We start from the raw sequence: 18600 nt of genomic DNA on the forward strand, positions 1-18600 counted from the left end.
TATGACACTGGGCATAGTCCATACGTGTCTTTCTTTTTTTTTAGATCGTAATAATTATTATTACGATTTATACTTATATATATTACTTATTGTCATTCATACCTGACAGATTGTAATAAAATAAATGGATTTAAAAAAAAAAAAATATGTAAATGCAAGTAATAGCTCCTCTCACAAAAATATCGACCCACTTAAGTCTTGAATCCTGAGTCCTATGTCAAGAGATTTATGATATCATAGTTAATAAGAGTAAGTTTTCATGTATCTTATTAGAAATAAAATCTTTGACACAATCTGAAAAACGGATAACAATATATTTACATTGTATGCTAAGTGTTTGCTAAATTATTTTTATATTTTTTATTTTTTCAAATAAATGCTATATTGTTTTAGTTATTTACTGTAATATAAAATTCATAGCATATAGAACAGGTAAAGTAGAGCTTCGATTTAAAGGGAAGAGCTGAAATGAAATAAAACATCTAATTTTTAATGAAAATAATTTCTTACGGTTGGTTTTGTGTTTCTTGTATATATTGAAGGATCAAATATAAAATAAAAACAAAACATAAAAGTATGAAAAAGAATATAAAATAACAATAAAATATAAAATACAAATAAAAACAATTGTCTGTTTCATTTTATTACAAGTCATACATACATATATTTATTTACAAAAACACATTTATGTCGTTTCAAAACAACAGCTTAAATATTATTATGGAATTGTAAAAATTTAAGTTTTTTGTGAACACAGAATATATGAAAAATGGTATGATTTTTAATAATATATTTTAATTACAGTATCAAGAATGTATTTCAAAACTCTGCAATTGAATCAAGTTTAGAAGCTAATTTTAATTTAATTAAAATATTATCTAACAACCTAAATTGATTTTATATTAAAAATAATATAATTTCGATGTGTTACATATATTCAAAGACAAAACATATATCATTAACATATAACAAAGAACATATCTATAAGTTTCTTCTACTTTAATTTTGAATTTTCCTAAACAAATAAAAATTTTTCTTTTTCTGCCATTGCACAATTATGTCCTGTATTAGATTTTCTATTTAACACATCAGCTTAAAATAATTTATAATACATTATTTTCAGAAATATTTTTAACTTTTAAAATAAATTAACTATTGGCAGTATATATATATATGATTTACTTTAAATTTAAAGTTTAAAACGAACGTAAAAATATATTCGTAATTATTACTTACATACTATAATTTAAAAATAAAAATTTTGCGCAGTTTTAATAGTACATAATTGAAAAACTAAAACATATTTGTAACAATTTCAAAACATATTTTTTAAATATTTTTGTCATAATAAAGTCAAAAGTTACACAATTGATTTGAATGTATTTTTCAGGTTTATATCGTTTTTGTAAATCAAAAAATAACTGAAAATAATTTATTATTAAATTTAGTACAAACTGTTCAACATTTATATAACAATTCTAATAACAAAAATATAAAAGTTTATAAACGGAATATCAACTTCATTTAACTTATCAAGACTTTTAAGTATTAATCATACATAATTGACGGGAATCAAAAATTTTTTAAATTTATATCGACTACAGTTGTTAAATGTTTATGTATTTGATTTCAACTTAAATAATGTTCTTTACTCTACGGTGGGTGTTCATAAACTATTGCACTCAACATAGAAATAAACGTTTTTACATATTTTTTCAACTGCTCTCAACATTGTTTACCTTTTTTATGGTACATTTCATCTAAGGTCTTTAAAATAATCTATTAACGGTAGATATTATTACCTCTTCATTTGAGGAAAATTTTTACTTTCTGAACCAATGCTTTTTGCATATCCCACATATATCGACCCATTAATTATATTATGATCCACTATTAAATAAATGCTTTCGTTTTATTAATTTAAAAGGGGTATTCACAAATACATAGTATTAAGTTCAAGATCACATAAACCGTTAATTTTGCCAATAATGCTCATTTTAACATTGTCAAACTCATTCTCATTATTTTGATTATTACTCAATGTTCAAAAAAAAAGAAGTAAATAAATAAATGAAATGTAATAAAAATAGATAATGGATAAGAAAAATATTAATAAATTTATTAACATTTTTAATGTCAATAAATTGCATGTAATACTATGTTTATACTTGTAATTATTGTACCACTTTACTGCATTTTTGTATGGATTTTGTATATAAAGTGACTGTTATTCCGTCATATTTTTCAAGTTAATTACGATAGTGTATGCCAGGAATTGAATTAGTACAAAAATATCGTAATTATAACAAATAGCAAGTTTACTGCAATGAATACCCCTAATATGATCCATAAAAAATTTTAATTTTAATTTACGTACTCGTACTCGTTGGTATACTATTCACTCCATTTTCACCAAAAACAATGTAATATTGTGTTTGACCATTAGGTAATAGTCTTTTAGCATGTACTGAAAATTTTTCACCTGACTCAAATAGATTTCCAACGCCAAAATATTTGTTCACAGATTCTTTTAGATTCAACTGATTTGTTTGTGTGGAAAAGGTACGCGAGTTTGAACTTTTTTGTGGACGATCTCGAAGGCGTCTACTGCCTTTATTTTCTGTTAATCTTATAGAAATATTTTCTGTTGATGGAACTTGTGTTGAAGATATTGTAGAATAAGATTGTGTAGAATTCGATGACTGAAGAATGCTTTGAGCTCCTAACAATTCTTTAGTAGATAAGCGCACTCTACCATGAATTGGATTTATTGTTGTTGTACTAATAACCTTAAATTAAATAAAAACAAATATATATAATTATTGCATTAAAAAAAATATATATAACAATTTTTAATGTTACCTCAACAGATGTATTTAAACGACGTGTACGGCGTCGTCTAACTTCCTGGTTTGGTCCAATTGTAATATCTTTGGCACTTAGTCTTCGCTTAATAGTGCGAACAGTTCTTGGCTGACCAGCAGCTTTTATAAAATTAAGAGCATTTAATTTCGAACTGAAATCTAGTGGTGGTATGTTAACTACACAATTGTTTTTAACGGTGTTAGTACGCGTATACTGATTTATAAATTGTTTATTTGACTCAGTATTTTTTTTTGGTGTCAACATAAGGAATGGATTGTTAGCTCCTAAAAAATTTTTTGGTGGTGGTATTATCAAATCTAACGATGTACTGCGACTGCTGCTAGAATTATCATCTGAAGATGTATCACAGGTTTTAATTTTGTTATAACGATTAGAGCAGGTGCCATCTACAAGTTCCTTGCAACTATTATATAGTGAAAAATGTTTTCTTTTTCGACTTGTTTTTTCGTTTTTTGGCAACATTTTGTTTTCATTATTAAGTTTATTATTTTCCATCTGTTCTTTCGCAATCACTTCTACATTTTCTTTGAAATCCGGATTTTCTTTTTTCACTTTCTCGATACAACGAATTTCATCTTCTGATGTTTCTTCACTTTCTGAATGAAATTCATATATATCCTTTTGTTCAAACATTCTAAAATACCTACAAATAATAAATGTAAATTAATATTATGTTCTTCAAATATTTTGTATCATAAATAAATACAATACAAATAAATACAAATATATAAATAAAATTATTTTAAAATTAAATTTTTTAATACTTGAAAGATCATGATTTACAAGCCTCTTAACTAGACTCTTTCATCTCTCTTGGTTCTGGTCTACTTTACGCCTTCTTTGGATTATTTTCGTACGTCTGTTTCGATTTAATAATTCCACGTTGTCCACGTAATCCCTATTATTTAGCAAATATCACAATATCTTCGCCATAAAATTGCCTGACGAATTAGACCTTCTGTTCTTATTTAATATATTTCATTCTACATATTTCATAATTATTTATAATATTTTGAACAAAATACAAATGCTAGACTGTTTTTACAGTTAAGACAATTTATTGTTAAATATTATGTTATTAGATCGTTCAAAAAATGTTTGTAACTTATAAATTTATTATTCGTAGCTTAATCATATAAAGTTGAAATCTTAAAATATTTTTATAATTATTTAACATTTAATATATATTTAAAGTAATACTGTAATGCTTATAACTTAATATTGTTAAAATTTAATATATATATAATGTACCAATAAGTTTAACTTCATGTACTTACTCGAAATAATTCGAAGAACTATGTAATGGCAATTTTATTACATTTGTTAAAAACTCATAAGTTAGTTTGTCTTTCGGATTTATATTCAGTTTTGCAATGTTAGGTGGTCCAATTAAACGTAAAGTATAATATTGTTCGTCTACTACATTTTGATTTTTTATGAATATATCCGTGCGTTCTTCTAACGTTGTTTTAATTATTTTTATTAATTCAGTCTGAGGCATTTGCGTCCACTATATTTTTGAAAAAGTAAATGCTTCACATGTATATATATTTATATATCTATATACTGTTTTAAATTACCTGTTTTGAAATTGGTAACAAAATCTGATTTTCCAAAATAAATGGTAAAATCTCTTCTATAAGATGGAAGTATTTTTGATAACTGTTCCTTATAGATAAGTTATACATATATAAATGCAGTAAATCATCCCAAGGTATTTCAATATGACGTAAAAATTCTTCCCCATTGTTGCATACTTTGCAACAAAATACTAAAAGCCTTAAAAGCGCCAAAATTAATATTATGTATATTTATTTAAGATTAGTACTTACCCATCCTCCTGTAGTGGGAACAATTTTATGTCTTTTATGCAGGTTTTGTGAAACAAATTACAACATTTACTACATTCTAAAAGCTTTTCTTCAGAACTATTAGTACTTCCACAGTAGCAATTCGCTTGCTTTTCTTTCTCATCGTTTTCTGATGAACTTCGAATATTATTTGCCTTTAAAAGAAATATTTGAAAATATTTTTAAAATTTTGTTCTATTTTATTTTAGAAGTTGTATTGACTTTTTTCACTGAGCCGTTTATATTAATAACTGAATTAGTTTTTTTTTTCACATAAACCTTATACATTTTGTTTTTATTTAAGTTATTACTTACTTCAATTTCATACTTCTCGTTTACAGATACATTCATTGGCTTAACACAACTAAAAGAAATTGGATATAAGAGCAATAGAAGCATTTTAAAATTTTGTATTCTCACCATTTACATATGTATTCATAACTGCCTAGTCTGGTTTCATTAGTATAATTTCGATGATATCCATGACCACATCGTTCACATATTTGAACAACGTCCTCATTATTTTGCTTACGAATTTCATCAGTGTTGCACCATAACTCCGATTTATCATCAAAACGTATTAAAAATTCATATTTTGTACTGTTCATAACAGTACCTAAATAATATTGCCCATCATGATGCTTAACAAGCACTGAATCCCCATTATTAAATGTAACTATCGGTGTACTAGATACTGAAACTGTAGTTAACATAACTTCGTCACTATCAGGTTGAATACTATTACGATTATCTGTTGGATCTTTGTTTGGAGATAACGCATCTGATTTACTTTCCTCGTCTTCTTTAGTGTTGTAAAGAAAACAACTTGTTCTTGTAGCATTTTCTATTATTGGTAATACTTTTTCTGCTTTTAACAATTCTGCTGAAGAATTTTCTGGTGGAGTATTTGGAGTAGTAGTGGTTGAGTCTGGTTCATCAATTATAAGCGCAGATTCTGCACTTGAATAAGAATCAATATGATACCCATTATTAGGGTCAATTACAATTTTATGATTTATAGCTGGAATAATAGGAGAAGTTTGTTGAGGCGGTGCCTTTGCTAATGTTGCAACAGATGTAGGTGGGGAGTTAACTGATTTATTTGTATTTACACTATCGGAATAATGATTATTGATGCATATATTAATAGCAGCAGGTGTTGTTATAGTATGTACTGATGGTAATGTACTACTAGCAGGTACCATATTGGCAGTGGTTCCATTAGCTGATTCCTTAGGTATATAAAATGATTGCATTGAACTGAATGAGGATGGAGGCGATTTTAGTTGCAAATATGTAGGATAATGCTGTTGATTTATGTTATGTGATTGTGTTATTAGAGCTGGAATACTATGTTGGCGATTAGATGAATGTTGCTGCAACATATTTAACTGTTGCTGTTGCTGTTGATAAATTTGTTCCTGTTGTGTAGGTAGCTGATGATGTATATCCAATGATTCATTTTCATGCACATGGTTCATATCTCTATCTATAGAATTCTTAATGTTGTAAACAGTTTGACTACGAGAGTCATGTAATCCTTTTGGCACAGTCGTTAATAAACTAATGTTATTAGCGTTAAAATTATGTTGACCATTTGAAAATTGTTGGTCATGTTTATCCTGAATTTCTCGTGAAGTTGACAACGACTCCTGACCGACGTTATTTGAAATTACAACTGGATTTCCTTGCGCTGTTATGTTCGAAATATGTGAGTTAATTATTGAAGCATTTGCAGCAATGTTTCTTGATATAGAGGAATATGGAGGTTCAATGTCACCAAGCTGTAATTGTCTGTTAATTAACAAATTTGCTAATAAATCGGGCTGATGTTGCAAAAATGCTATCGCCGAAGAGTTTTGAACCGTTTGACTACTATTATTCATTATGTACACATTTAGTTATGGTATCGGTTTTATACTTAATATAAACAAAATTTTGTTGTGGAAATTGTTGACAGTCTTATCTAAAAAAATACAAAAACATTTTATAAATAATCTTGCTGATATTAAATTATACTATTACTATTAGATGTTAAAAAAGAAATTTAACAAATTATAAAAAAGTTATAATGAAAGACAGTATCTAAAACAATATTCCCGCATTATTTGACAGAAATCTCAAGAAATGGGCAACATCTTATTGACAATAAAAAAATTAAGCCGGTAACTGACGCTCAAAAATTTAATTGTAATATAAGTTAGTGAATTGTTTAAAATAACAAAAGTAAGATTAACTATATATAAAATAAAAAGAACACATGTAATGTAATTTATTATTAGAAATTTGCGTTTGTATTGAAATAGAAAAAATTTAAAAAAATTCATAACTGTATACCATTTCTGTATATACCTAAACGCGTGAGTTTAGCTTCATTGTTATTAAAATTAATTAAACATAATTGCCTACAACATTATGGAAACCTTAAACAAAAAAATAGTTTGAGAAATTACCGTTTCTATAAATACCTATAAGTTGTATTGGTTATTTAATTTCTGTAACCACTTTTATTCCAACAATACAGGTAGCCATTTTCACTGAACTGATTTTTTTGTTTCCTTTCAATTTTTCGTTTTAGTATTTGCGGCCTTTCGTTTAAAATTTGCATACAGCTGTGTGTTTTAAGTCTAATATAGTTGACAGAGTTACCACTTTGCACAAAAATATAGAATTTAGGTATTAATGGTTACAGTGTGTCTAATAGTTACACAATATAATTGATGGAGTCACTACAATATTGTTATAAAATTTCTTATATGAACTTAAAGGCAGATTTGTTATTTAATTTTTTTTTAAATATTTTAGACGTATCACTTTAACGCACATATATACTATGTATATATACGTCACAATATTTACCTACATCATTGTATATATACAAAACACTGTTTATTTATTTTACAAACATGTACTTTTTAGTACGAATTTATATTTAAAACTAATGCAGTATTTTTAAAATATATATAAAATTGTATCACTTTTGTGTCATTTTGTTTAATAATATGTAACCTAATTGATTAGTGATTTAGTTTTATTTCTATAATTTTGCATAGTTTAATTAATTTGACATAAGATTCATGCAACGATGTGCGAGATACGAATGTATTTATTCTTGAAGTATGTTTTCTCAATAAATACTGCCAAGAATATCCCAATGTGTAAATCACTGATGTAAGTTTTAATTAAATCAAAAAGAAAAAAAGACTCGAATTAAAGCATATATCAAATAAATGCACGAAACAAATTATGTACTAAAATGCAGCAAGAAATAAATTTGTACTTTTTCCTCGTGTATACTTTTTTTTGAAATAAATTCAAAACCTAAATGGTCGAAGATTTTATTTATTTTTTGCCTTAAAAATGTGTATATAAATAATAAGAAAATAAAAAGATGAATCCTATTAAAAAATTAATTAAGAAAAAAAATTTTGGTTTTTCTTATGTGTCGTTGTTCGCTATGATGTATATTAAATACTTAACCAAATAATTAAGATGGATTTGTTAATATGAGGTTTACAATCCAAGATATAAATTTGTAAATTTTTTGATTTTCCTTCAGGGTGATATATACATATATCTTTCATGACATTTTTATTACCCTTTACTAAGATGGATTTGTTAAAATGAGATTCACAATCCAAGATATAAATTTGTAAATTTTTTGATTTTCCTTCAGGGTGATATATACATATATCGTATATGACATTTTTATTACACTCTACTAAGGACTAAGTAATAGTTTTGAAATGGTGCTTTGGTAACCCTTATTTTTAGACCAAGTTTCAATTGCGAAGTACATGTGAAAGGGAAGTTATATTTTTATTGCGATATAGTGCTGCAGTAAATTACAATAATTTGGAGTAAAAAAATATTAAAAACGTGTATAAAGTAGTCATAGGTAAAATTTTAAGATTATTTCGTATTAAATGTAATAAAATGAATGTAAATTTTCGTGTCTCCTGTATCCTCACATAAAAAATTTTCGATACTACTAATATACTATATATGTAGATATATATACATATATAAATACATTTATTGTATATATCTATATATATACAAATGTAGTATATTTTTGTACATACATAAACCTATAAATATGTATATATAACGAGTTATCAGTGTTTAGTGTTCATTAAAAATAAAATTGCTACTATGTAATTTCACTTTTCAAACAACTATAAAATTTTTTTTAATTTTATTATCATTTACATATAATATGCCTAATTTTAAAGTTTTTAACAATTGAAGTCTATTATAATTTTTAGATCATTATAAAATAAGTGAAATGCACACTTTTAACGATATGAGTGCTGGTGTTCCTGCATTCTTGGCTAAACTATGGCGTCTTGTGGAGGATCCGGATACCAATAACTTGATATGTTGGGGCAATGTAAGTTTTCATTATTATTATACAAGAAAAACCAATGCTTTTTCTTCGTGAACAAGTAGAAGTAATATTAAATTGTTTAATTATACACAAAAATAAAATATACAAAATTAGAAATTATGAAGTTTCAAACTATATATGCGTAAAACTAAAAAGTACTTAGTTTTGTCTACTTATTTTTGAATATGTTCTAATTGCTATTTTAAGGTCGGGCACAATAGATCTTTTAGGTCGCAGTGCACGATCCTTTACTCAATAATAATTTTAAGGTCACTTTATTTTTTTTTTTTTTTTGTGATTGTAACCTATTGAAATGATCCCAATTTATATATATTAAAAAACAACAGTATTTTTAATGTAAACATTTTGTTATTAAACTAGGACGGTCAGAGTTTTATTATTCAAAATCAAGCACAGTTTGCCCGGGAACTTTTACCTCAAAATTATAAACATAACAACATGGCAAGCTTTATACGTCAGCTTAATATGTGTATGTATATTTTTGTTTAAAAATTTAACGACTCTAATCGACTTTCTTAAAGATGGATTCCACAAAATAACTTCAATTGAAAACGGTGGATTGAAATTTGATAAAGACGAAATGGAGTTTTCGCATCCATATTTTAAACGTAATTGTTCATATTTATTAGAACACATTAAACGCAAAATAGCCAATCCAAAAAATGATGAAAAAACAGGTATTAAACCTGAAGCAGTAACAAAAGTACTACAAGATGTGAAAGCTATGCGTGGTCGCCAAGATTCTCTAGATTCTCGATTCTCCGTTATGAAACAAGAAAATGAAGCATTGTGGAGGGAAATAGCATCATTAAGACAAAAACATGCTAAACAACAACAAATTGTAAATAAGGTATGTATAAAATGTTTATAGTTTTTAATGCAAATATGTAATAAAGATTTTTGTTCCTATAAAGCTTATTCAATTCCTTATAACAATCGTACAACCGTCACGTAACATGTCAGGTGTTAAACGACATATGCAGTTAATGATAAGTGACACACCAGAAAACGTAAAAGATAGAAAACCCAGTGAATCGGGATCGGATAGTGGTCCTGTTATACATGAGCTCAGTGAAGAATTGCTAGATGAAGTTGAAGATTCTGGTCAGGAATTTATTAACAATCCGAATAGTTCTTATGTCAGAGATATAACTAGCAACATGGATGGTGAAAGTTTTTCACCTTTAAATATCGATAGACCTCGATCAAATATAAGTCACATATCTCAAGATTGTGATTTTTCAAATCAAAGCGATGATGATTTAATAAATACTTCAATACTTGAGGGAACTGTTGATAATACAGGCGGTTCTTCCATTGTTGAATCCATAAAACCAGATGGATCAGAAGTTGTTTATCATGTTACTGAAATTCCTGATTCTCACTCTACTGAGATAACAAACGTTAATTATAACGAAGACAATATATTAAATACACCAATGGGTCAAGAACAAATGGCGCGTTCAATGTTACTAAAGCAAAAAAACAAACAACGTCGTAATAAAAACTTAAATAGGGATAGTACACCGTCTACATCAGCTAAAGCAAAAAAACTTCAACAAATACATCAACATGAAATACCGCCTATTGTAATCAAATCGGAAATAAATACTGATTCAAATTCGTTTCCAGATAATGAAATAATAACATTCCCCAATTTAAATGAAAATGCAAATGTAAAAGCCGTTTCTCCTTCTGTTATTAATTCTCTTCAGAATAAAGCACCAAATTTGTATATTACAAATGATTTCATACCAAATGAGATTCCTGCAAATATATTTGAGGTATTTTTATAGAACGATAAATTTTTATATATGAAATAAATACGATACTTATCTTACCATCTTTTAAACGATATTGTGTATCTAAAAATTAATTACAGGATTCAAATGAAAATTTTACTCCTGAATTTGGATTAGGTGAACAAAAACGTAGTATTTTGAACGGTGCATCTATAAGTGACCCAGAATTAATAAAAAACTCGACGCCATCATCGAGTAACATTAATTCGAATACGGAAAAAAAGGATTCTACTGAACAAAATAAAGGTGATAACAATATGGCTATTACGAAATATAAAAGCGGCAAAATTGATAGTGATGGAAATTTGTGGTAAACTATTCAATTAAATTTATATTAAACTCAGTTTTTTATAAAGTTTATTTACCTTGCTACAGTGATGATGTACATGGACATTTGGAAAGTATGCAAGGAGAACTTGATTCTCTTAAAGACTTACTTCGTGGTGAAGGTTATTCACTTGATGCAAATACGTTATTGGGAGTAAGTACACTTACATTTTAAAGGAAAATTAAAAAATAATAAATAATTATAAATGAAAACATAATTATTAATTATAAACTAAAACATAATTATTAATTATTAAAAATAATATTAGTTAAAAAAAACAATATGTTAAGGAATTTTTTTTACTTTAAGTAATCAGTAATTGTCCGAATAAAATTGTGTTTATCATTTGTAAGTTAAGTACACTAATAATTATAATAGCTATGAAAACTGGAAGAAATATTAAAACTTTTCTATATATAAAATCAACTTATTAATTTTATAATATTCATATTTTTGTTATTATGAAATTGTATTGGATTTATTATTATTATAATGACCTTATTAAATAGTTTTATTAAAATTTAATTATTATAATTATATTAAAATTATATTATTATAGTTTATAAAATTATTTTGTTTTAGATTCATTAAAATAATCATTTTTTTTATTATAATTTTATTATTTTAATTCTTTTTGTTAATAATATTATTTTTATTGTGATATTAAGATATTATATTTTTAATATTATAATTTAATTGTTTTATTTACATGACGGTTTTGAATAGAAATAATAATTAAAATTGTCGCTCTTGTTTAAAACAGACAATGATTTGATTACTATTGTTTTATTTTTATAATCATTTTATTTTTTATAAATTATTTTAATTTTATTATTATTTTTAAATTTTCTTAGCTCTGAATTCTCTGAATTAGCTCTGAATTTTTTTTAAATAATTCCTCTATATATATATATTTATAAATATTTATAAAAAAAATTAAAAAACATATAAAAAATATATATATAGATACTACTATCTGTTTTTAAATTTTTTTATAAAAGTACACTTTCTTTTTATAATATTTTTAAAACAATGCTATATAATATGTATAACAGCGATATGAATTTCTTGATTTAAAATATTATACTAATATATAACTTTAATATTATTTTGTATAGCTTTTTAATGATGGTGATTTTTTAAATTCCTACGGTTTAAGTCTAAATGGTGACCAATTAAACGACAAAAAAGGTTAATTTTTATATTTATATTTAATTTCCTATACCCTTTATTTACCCTTTATTCAGGATCAGAAGTAATGACTTATCAACCATATTATGATTTTTCTGATATAATGGATATGACTGATAAAGACGAAATAAATGGTAATTATAAATAAGTAATTATTTTATTAGTAAATATTGTTCATATTATAATGTGTCTATTTTAGTGAAATATATTTAAATTTCAAATGTATAATTTTTTTGTTTTGTAGCAAGTTCTTCTGATGCAGTTAAAACTTCACTTCCAGGTGGAGGGTCAGATTCAGTTCTGAACACTCCTTATCATGAGTGAGGTCCAAGCTTTGACTATACCAGTGTTTGGAGCAATTTTGTTATATATATTTAGTAATATTTTACTAACTTTATTAATAATATAAATATTTTTACAATATAATAAGTAACAACTCTTATTTTGTGTGTTAATTATTTAATAAATTGATTAAATTTTTTGCTGGATAAATATTTGTTCTAAATTAATTTGTTCAAAAAAATTATTTTTACGTTTTCTATTTTTCTATAATTCTAAATGCGTATTTTTTTACTTTTAATTATATATTAAATATATAACATACGTATATATATAGTTTGCGAGGAATGCTTATAAGGTAAAAGTTCAGATTTGACTTTATTAGCTAAAGTATCAATTATACATTAAATAAAGTATTATTTATACTTTATTTTGCACATTTTTTATACATTTTGATTAAATAACATTTAATATAAAGCTAATGCAAAAAACAAATTTAAACTAACAATAATTTTAAGATTATTCGATTTTTTCAAATTCGCCTTGAGAAATTAATTTACCATTAACAAATAAGTTATAATTTGATTATTGCATATTGCTAACTTGTATATTAAATGTATTATCTTAGCAGTATATATGCAAGTGCAAAATAAAATATGACAAGAATTTTGCTAAATACAATTAAAAAATTAAGTTTTACTTTATCAAAACACTTTCTAGACAAACTGTATGTGTATATATTATATATTTAATTAAATAAAAAATCGATTAGCAGGGTTCTTATTGTGCAATAATTTTAATTTTATGACGTGTGCTTTCGATTACTAATAAAATGTATTATAACAATGCAGTATTTTATTATTTACCAGTTTTTATGTTGAACTTTTTCAAGGTATGTATTTTAACATAAAATTACACTGCGATTATTTTGATAAAGCAAAAAAATACTTTCTATGATATATTTTTCGTTTGTTTGTTATAGTTTAGAACTTCATTTATATACAAACAAACCATTCGATATGGAAACCACTTATTTTAAAAACAATTTTCGCATTGAAATTAATTCTTTATATTCTAATTCTTCATAGATTTTGAAATTAATCTTATTAAAAAAGAAAACAAATTTTATTGTTTGTAAAAATTTATTTAGAAATATTTTAAAACTACTTATATAAGGGGGTTTCAGTAACTTGATTTTGCTCTTCTAGCATGAGTTTTATGGATGTTTATTATTTTTTTTATAAAATACTTAACTTTATGACTTAGAAATTTCAGTTAAAAATAACATAGAACTTAGAGATTACAGTACAAATATTTTAACCTAACGAGTGTTTTAGAATAACTCAATATTAACATCATATGTAAATATACATATATTACAAAACAATGTGATACATTATTTATTTCCATTTAATTGTATATCGGCTCTCTTTCAAAGAATGAATGCTTTTTGCTACTAAGAACACCCCTAAATCTTATATATACATGATAATAATAGATTCAATGTGCTTTTTTTTGTAAAATATAGAAAAATAATGTTAAAATACTGTTTTTTTACGAAAAATTAAAATTTTAATTACACAACTAACTTTGGTCCTTATATTTAGCATCCTTCAGTATTTTTGAAAACTCGAACTTCACACGTTCTCTCTCAGATCGAGGCATATTTCTTAAACTGTCCACTAACGACAAGCAATACAGCTCAATGGGGTCATTGATAGGTGTTAAAACAGGAATCTGTGCAGGCATAGCTTTACGCTTTGCAGCATTGTTCATGACATCAAAACCCGTATTGTTTGAACGACCGTTTTTCTTTTCGTATGGTTCAAATCCTGTGAAACCGTTTGTATCAAATTTTGGTTTATCAGTAACGCATCCCATTGGTGTCAATAACGGTGAAGATGGATTGGAATATAATTCTTTCAGCGGAATTTTAACATCATCGTGTGTCTTCTCATCAACATTTTTATTGTCCTCGTTAACGTCTGATGTATCCTGGTTTGCATGCTCCAAAAATGCCGAATCATCACTAGTTTTATCAAATGCATTTGTAAAATTGTCAGTATTATTGCATAGAAAATCATTCTGGGAGCCATCATCACTGTGTTCAATCTCAATTACTTCTAACGGATTTTGTGGAACAGTGTCAGGATACAAATAACTATTACTGTCATTGTCACTAAAAAATAATTATATTCATAAATATTTAAAAATTAACATTAATAATTATTTACGAGCTATTATATGATGTATTATTATACTTCTTAACATTATAGGTTTGCGCCGTATTTTGTAGAAATGATAAATCCTCCGTAAACCGCCTTTTCCGAATATTTGGATTTGTAAGGCCAGTTTCTAAAGACTTCACTTCTTGCAAATAATTGTACCGTATATTTTTCCATTTTGTTTGCAGAAAACGTGCTGAAAAAAATTAATTTATAAATTTAGTCTTATTGCACGTATATCTTAATGCAATTACAAGGAGCTCTTAGTTCCTTAGCTATACGATCCCAAATAGCTATTCTAACTGGATTGCGTCGATAATTAGGATGCTTAACATCATATATTGCTGGATTTGCACGTACGAGTTGTATTAATCGATCATCTTGATATGGAAAACAGTTTGATAAATTATTTGATAGATATGTGTATACACTATAATTAAATTACCGAAATCTGGTCCATAAGATTCCCGGTCGCTATAAAATCTTTGCATTTTATATTTTTAAAAATTCGTAAAGCTATTATTTTTTAATAAATTTAACACACCACTTACTTCATTACAAAATTTTTATTGAAAACGCATAGGATGTTTTTAACAAGGGTTGTTTGACTCTACCCCTGCGCAAGTCCTTACTATGTTATGATAAATTGTTGGTGTAAACAATTAATTTGCTAAAGTTGCCATACGTAAGAAAAAATGATAAATTCTGAATGATATATTTGAACAACAACGTTGTACATATTAAGAATTATTAATATAAATGAATACAGATACATATATAGGTCTTAAAATTTTTAATAAAAAATTATTATGTAAATAATTGCATTATATTAAAAATTGAAGCAATATTTTAACAGATATATTTTGTATATATAAATTTGAAAAAACGGTTGATAAACGAGCTGAGAAAGTTGTTTATACTTTATATTTTTTAATTTAATTTTAATTTTTTTTATTAATTGATTATTGGGTACTAAAATTAAATAATAATTGCTGTCGGCAAATATACGTAGTCCAAATTTTAATAGTGTTACAAATTGTGGACATAAATATTTTATCAGCATTCAAAAAAAAATTGTAAATTTTCAAATAAGCATAATTTGCATTTGATCATAAGTTAGTCACGATTTCAAACATACAACATTACATTGTCTGCTTTGCTTGACTTCATCTGTATGGTGGTGCAAAAATCTTGTATTTAAATTTGATGCATTGTTTTTCGCATATGTGCAGCAATGCGATACCATTTCAATGAACCCTTGATCGCGCACACCCCTAATAAGTTTTGTTAGATGGCGGAAAATTTTTCAATAAATTGTATAATAGGCATAAATACCAAATAAAAGACATTTTTAGTACAGTTTATGAAACATTTGTGATATGAGGGTGTATTGCATTTGCATAATATTTTAATAAATTTATACCACCAATTCCAATTTTAGTAACTACTAGAATGAAAAAAGTAGAAGTAGTAAATAGAAAACAGAAAATCTTCGTGATCTTTATAACGTTCTGAATATAATGCGATTACGCAAATTATTCACTGTATATGTTGTATATAGAATTTAACAATTGAAATTGAATTAAACTAAATATCCAACGCGTTTCAATATAAACAAATATTTTTTTTCAAAATTTTTTTCTAATTTATAGAATATCAATATAAAAAATATCAAACGTTTATGTCACCTCGTTTACGAGAATCTTAAAATTTGTTTTAAGGCTTTTAAAACTGCGTCGCGTTAACACACTAAATTGAATTTTGCCTAAAAACACTTTTAGCTAACTAAAAGTAGTTTAACATCACTTTTAGTAAAAAAAACACCACTTGAAAGCATTTAGTAAAGAACTTAAAAGCAGTTTAATGTTTAAATTTTTAGCTTTTAACTGTCAATAGATATTTGAATTTTATTTCAAATAACTCTGTTGACAATAAAAAAAAATAAAAATATGAAGAAAAAAAAGGGGAAAAAAAAATTGGATGAAAGAAGAGTATTTAATTAAAATATTTGCGGAAAAAGAAATTGTAAGATTGAAAGAAATATGAAAAGGACACAATTTATGAAATAGTTTGCCAAACAATTGTCACCTTATTAAAGAATTGTATTTGCATTTCTCGTAATTTTCATAATTTTATATGGTATATTTCTAAAACCGCCATTGTTGTTTTTTAATTTCTTGTACTATTTTGATTAAAATATTTTTCTTTTGCAATAAAAGTAAATCAATTTGTAGTTTGACTCTATTCATTTTTAAAATATTTGAAATCAACATTTTTGTTTATCGTTTAACAGCTGACTGATTGACAATGCATACCCTAAAAGTGCGTTTAAATCTTTTGCGTAAACGCTCTAAAAACTAATTTAGAAATTAGTTTTTAAAGTGGTTTTAAAACTCGCGTAAGCGTAGGGCCATGTTATGAAGAATGTTTCGGTCACGAAGAAAAAACAATACGGCCGTTCAAACTCCGGTATGAGGGGCCGGCGTATTTGCGCCTCGGGACTAAGATAAAACAGTATTGTAATACGTTTTAGAGAAGAAATGACAGTAACCAACACAGCCTTTTTTATAAACCGTTAATAATCTAATTATCACACTTTCCGAAGGCGTAAGCGCTGTTAAGTACTGTTAACAATTATTAGTCTTTTTCGATGGTTAGCAAGTACGGCAAAAAAAGCATGCTGGCCTATATTGGCCACGCGAGGCATTAGCATCACTGTTGCAATCTGTCAAGTGTTATGTTTTGACAATTAGCAAAAATTTCATAATCCAAGCAATTTACATTTTGTGTGAAAATAAATAATTAACATAACTTGAAAATTAAATTGAATACAAAATTAAAAGGAATGGTAAAAATGTTGAAAATTTCAACATAGAACATTGAAATTTTTCTTTTCTTTCCAATTTTAAAATTTATGAATTCTGTTTAAATTTTTATTTACATATAATTTTTGACATATGATTGCAATATTCGTTGGAATTTTCAATGAAAGTTCATAATAGTTCGCTTATTGCGTTGGTAACATTTTTTTTACTGGTCGATGTGTGTGGCTAGTATACCTATATTCACCGAGGTAGAGAAAATAGCGTTGTTGTTTTGCGTACATATCGGCCAGTATAGGCCAGCAACTGTCTGTTTTTTACTGTACTTGCGAGCCACCGAAAAAGCATATTATAAGATAAAATAATAATAAATTGATATTATTACAGCCTCTATGTGTTTTTTCTTGCTGATTATTTTTGGTGGTAAATTGTAAGTGTGCATATCTACATGTCCTTTTAAATTTAGGAATAATAAAAAAGTACCAAAACACTGTAAAAATACAAAATTGGCAGTACTGATATGACACTGCATAACATGCATGTTCGGTATAGCCCGAAAGAGTGAATTTGTCGTGCCCGAGACACTCTGCATAACATGGCCCGTGTGTATATAATAATATACTCTAAAATTTACTCCTAAAGTAATATAAAGAATTAGAGAAAGAGAGAAAGAAATCAGTTTTCGCTCTAAAAAAATTGCTTGTTTGTTTCGTACACACCAATTTTTTCGATCATTTTAACATTTTTCTATCAAATAAAATGATATCCGATCTGAGTGATAGTTATATATTAACTAGTACGTTGTA

General features: G+C 25.9%; 3 protein-coding genes across 9 annotated transcripts; 1 reads left to right on the forward strand and 2 right to left on the reverse strand.

Annotated features, from left to right (window-relative positions):
• Positions 1 to 2118: 2118 nt before the first annotated feature.
• LOC119683953 (polycomb protein Pcl) lies at positions 2119 to 7337 on the reverse strand. The gene is made up of 8 exons (XM_038097848.1): positions 7190 to 7337; positions 5157 to 6702; positions 5052 to 5100; positions 4719 to 4891; positions 4467 to 4665; positions 4164 to 4396; positions 2863 to 3529; positions 2119 to 2789 (listed from the first exon to the last, which is right to left on the reverse strand). Exons 2-8 carry the CDS (start codon positions 6620 to 6622, stop codon positions 2370 to 2372), a joined length of 3207 nt encoding a protein of 1068 aa, XP_037953776.1. The 5' UTR covers positions 6623 to 6702; positions 7190 to 7337; the 3' UTR covers positions 2119 to 2369.
• Positions 7338 to 8510: 1173 nt separating this feature from the next.
• LOC119683955 (heat shock factor protein) lies at positions 8511 to 12897 on the forward strand. Of its 2 annotated transcripts, none has more exons than XM_038097850.1 (10): positions 8511 to 8634; positions 9005 to 9129; positions 9508 to 9616; positions 9669 to 9997; positions 10062 to 10931; positions 11030 to 11259; positions 11325 to 11430; positions 12396 to 12468; positions 12525 to 12602; positions 12713 to 12897. In XM_038097850.1, exons 2-10 carry the CDS (start codon positions 9025 to 9027, stop codon positions 12790 to 12792), a joined length of 1980 nt encoding a protein of 659 aa, XP_037953778.1. In that variant the 5' UTR covers positions 8511 to 8634; positions 9005 to 9024; the 3' UTR covers positions 12793 to 12897. The 2 variants fall into 2 exon arrangements, with proteins under 2 accessions (XP_037953778.1, XP_037953779.1); XM_038097851.1 differs by lacking the exon at positions 8511 to 8634 and adding an exon at positions 8853 to 8893.
• Positions 12898 to 13924: 1027 nt separating this feature from the next.
• LOC119684374 lies at positions 13925 to 16796 on the reverse strand. Of its 6 annotated transcripts, none has more exons than XM_038098405.1 (6): positions 16661 to 16796; positions 15524 to 15642; positions 15418 to 15455; positions 15227 to 15352; positions 14982 to 15168; positions 13925 to 14926 (listed from the first exon to the last, which is right to left on the reverse strand). In XM_038098405.1, exons 2-6 carry the CDS (start codon positions 15526 to 15528, stop codon positions 14332 to 14334), a joined length of 951 nt encoding a protein of 316 aa, XP_037954333.1. In that variant the 5' UTR covers positions 15529 to 15642; positions 16661 to 16796; the 3' UTR covers positions 13925 to 14331. The 6 variants fall into 6 exon arrangements, with proteins under 6 accessions (XP_037954333.1, XP_037954334.1, XP_037954335.1 ...); XM_038098406.1 differs by lacking the exon at positions 16661 to 16796 and adding an exon at positions 16396 to 16413; XM_038098407.1 differs by lacking the exon at positions 16661 to 16796 and having other exon boundaries at positions 15418 to 15446; positions 15524 to 15660.
• Positions 16797 to 18600: the final 1804 nt, after the last annotated feature.

This window comes from Teleopsis dalmanni, chromosome 2, assembly GCF_002237135.1.
Source record: "Teleopsis dalmanni isolate 2A chromosome 2, ASM223713v2, whole genome shotgun sequence".
NCBI lineage: Eukaryota > Metazoa > Arthropoda > Insecta > Diptera > Diopsidae > Teleopsis > Teleopsis dalmanni.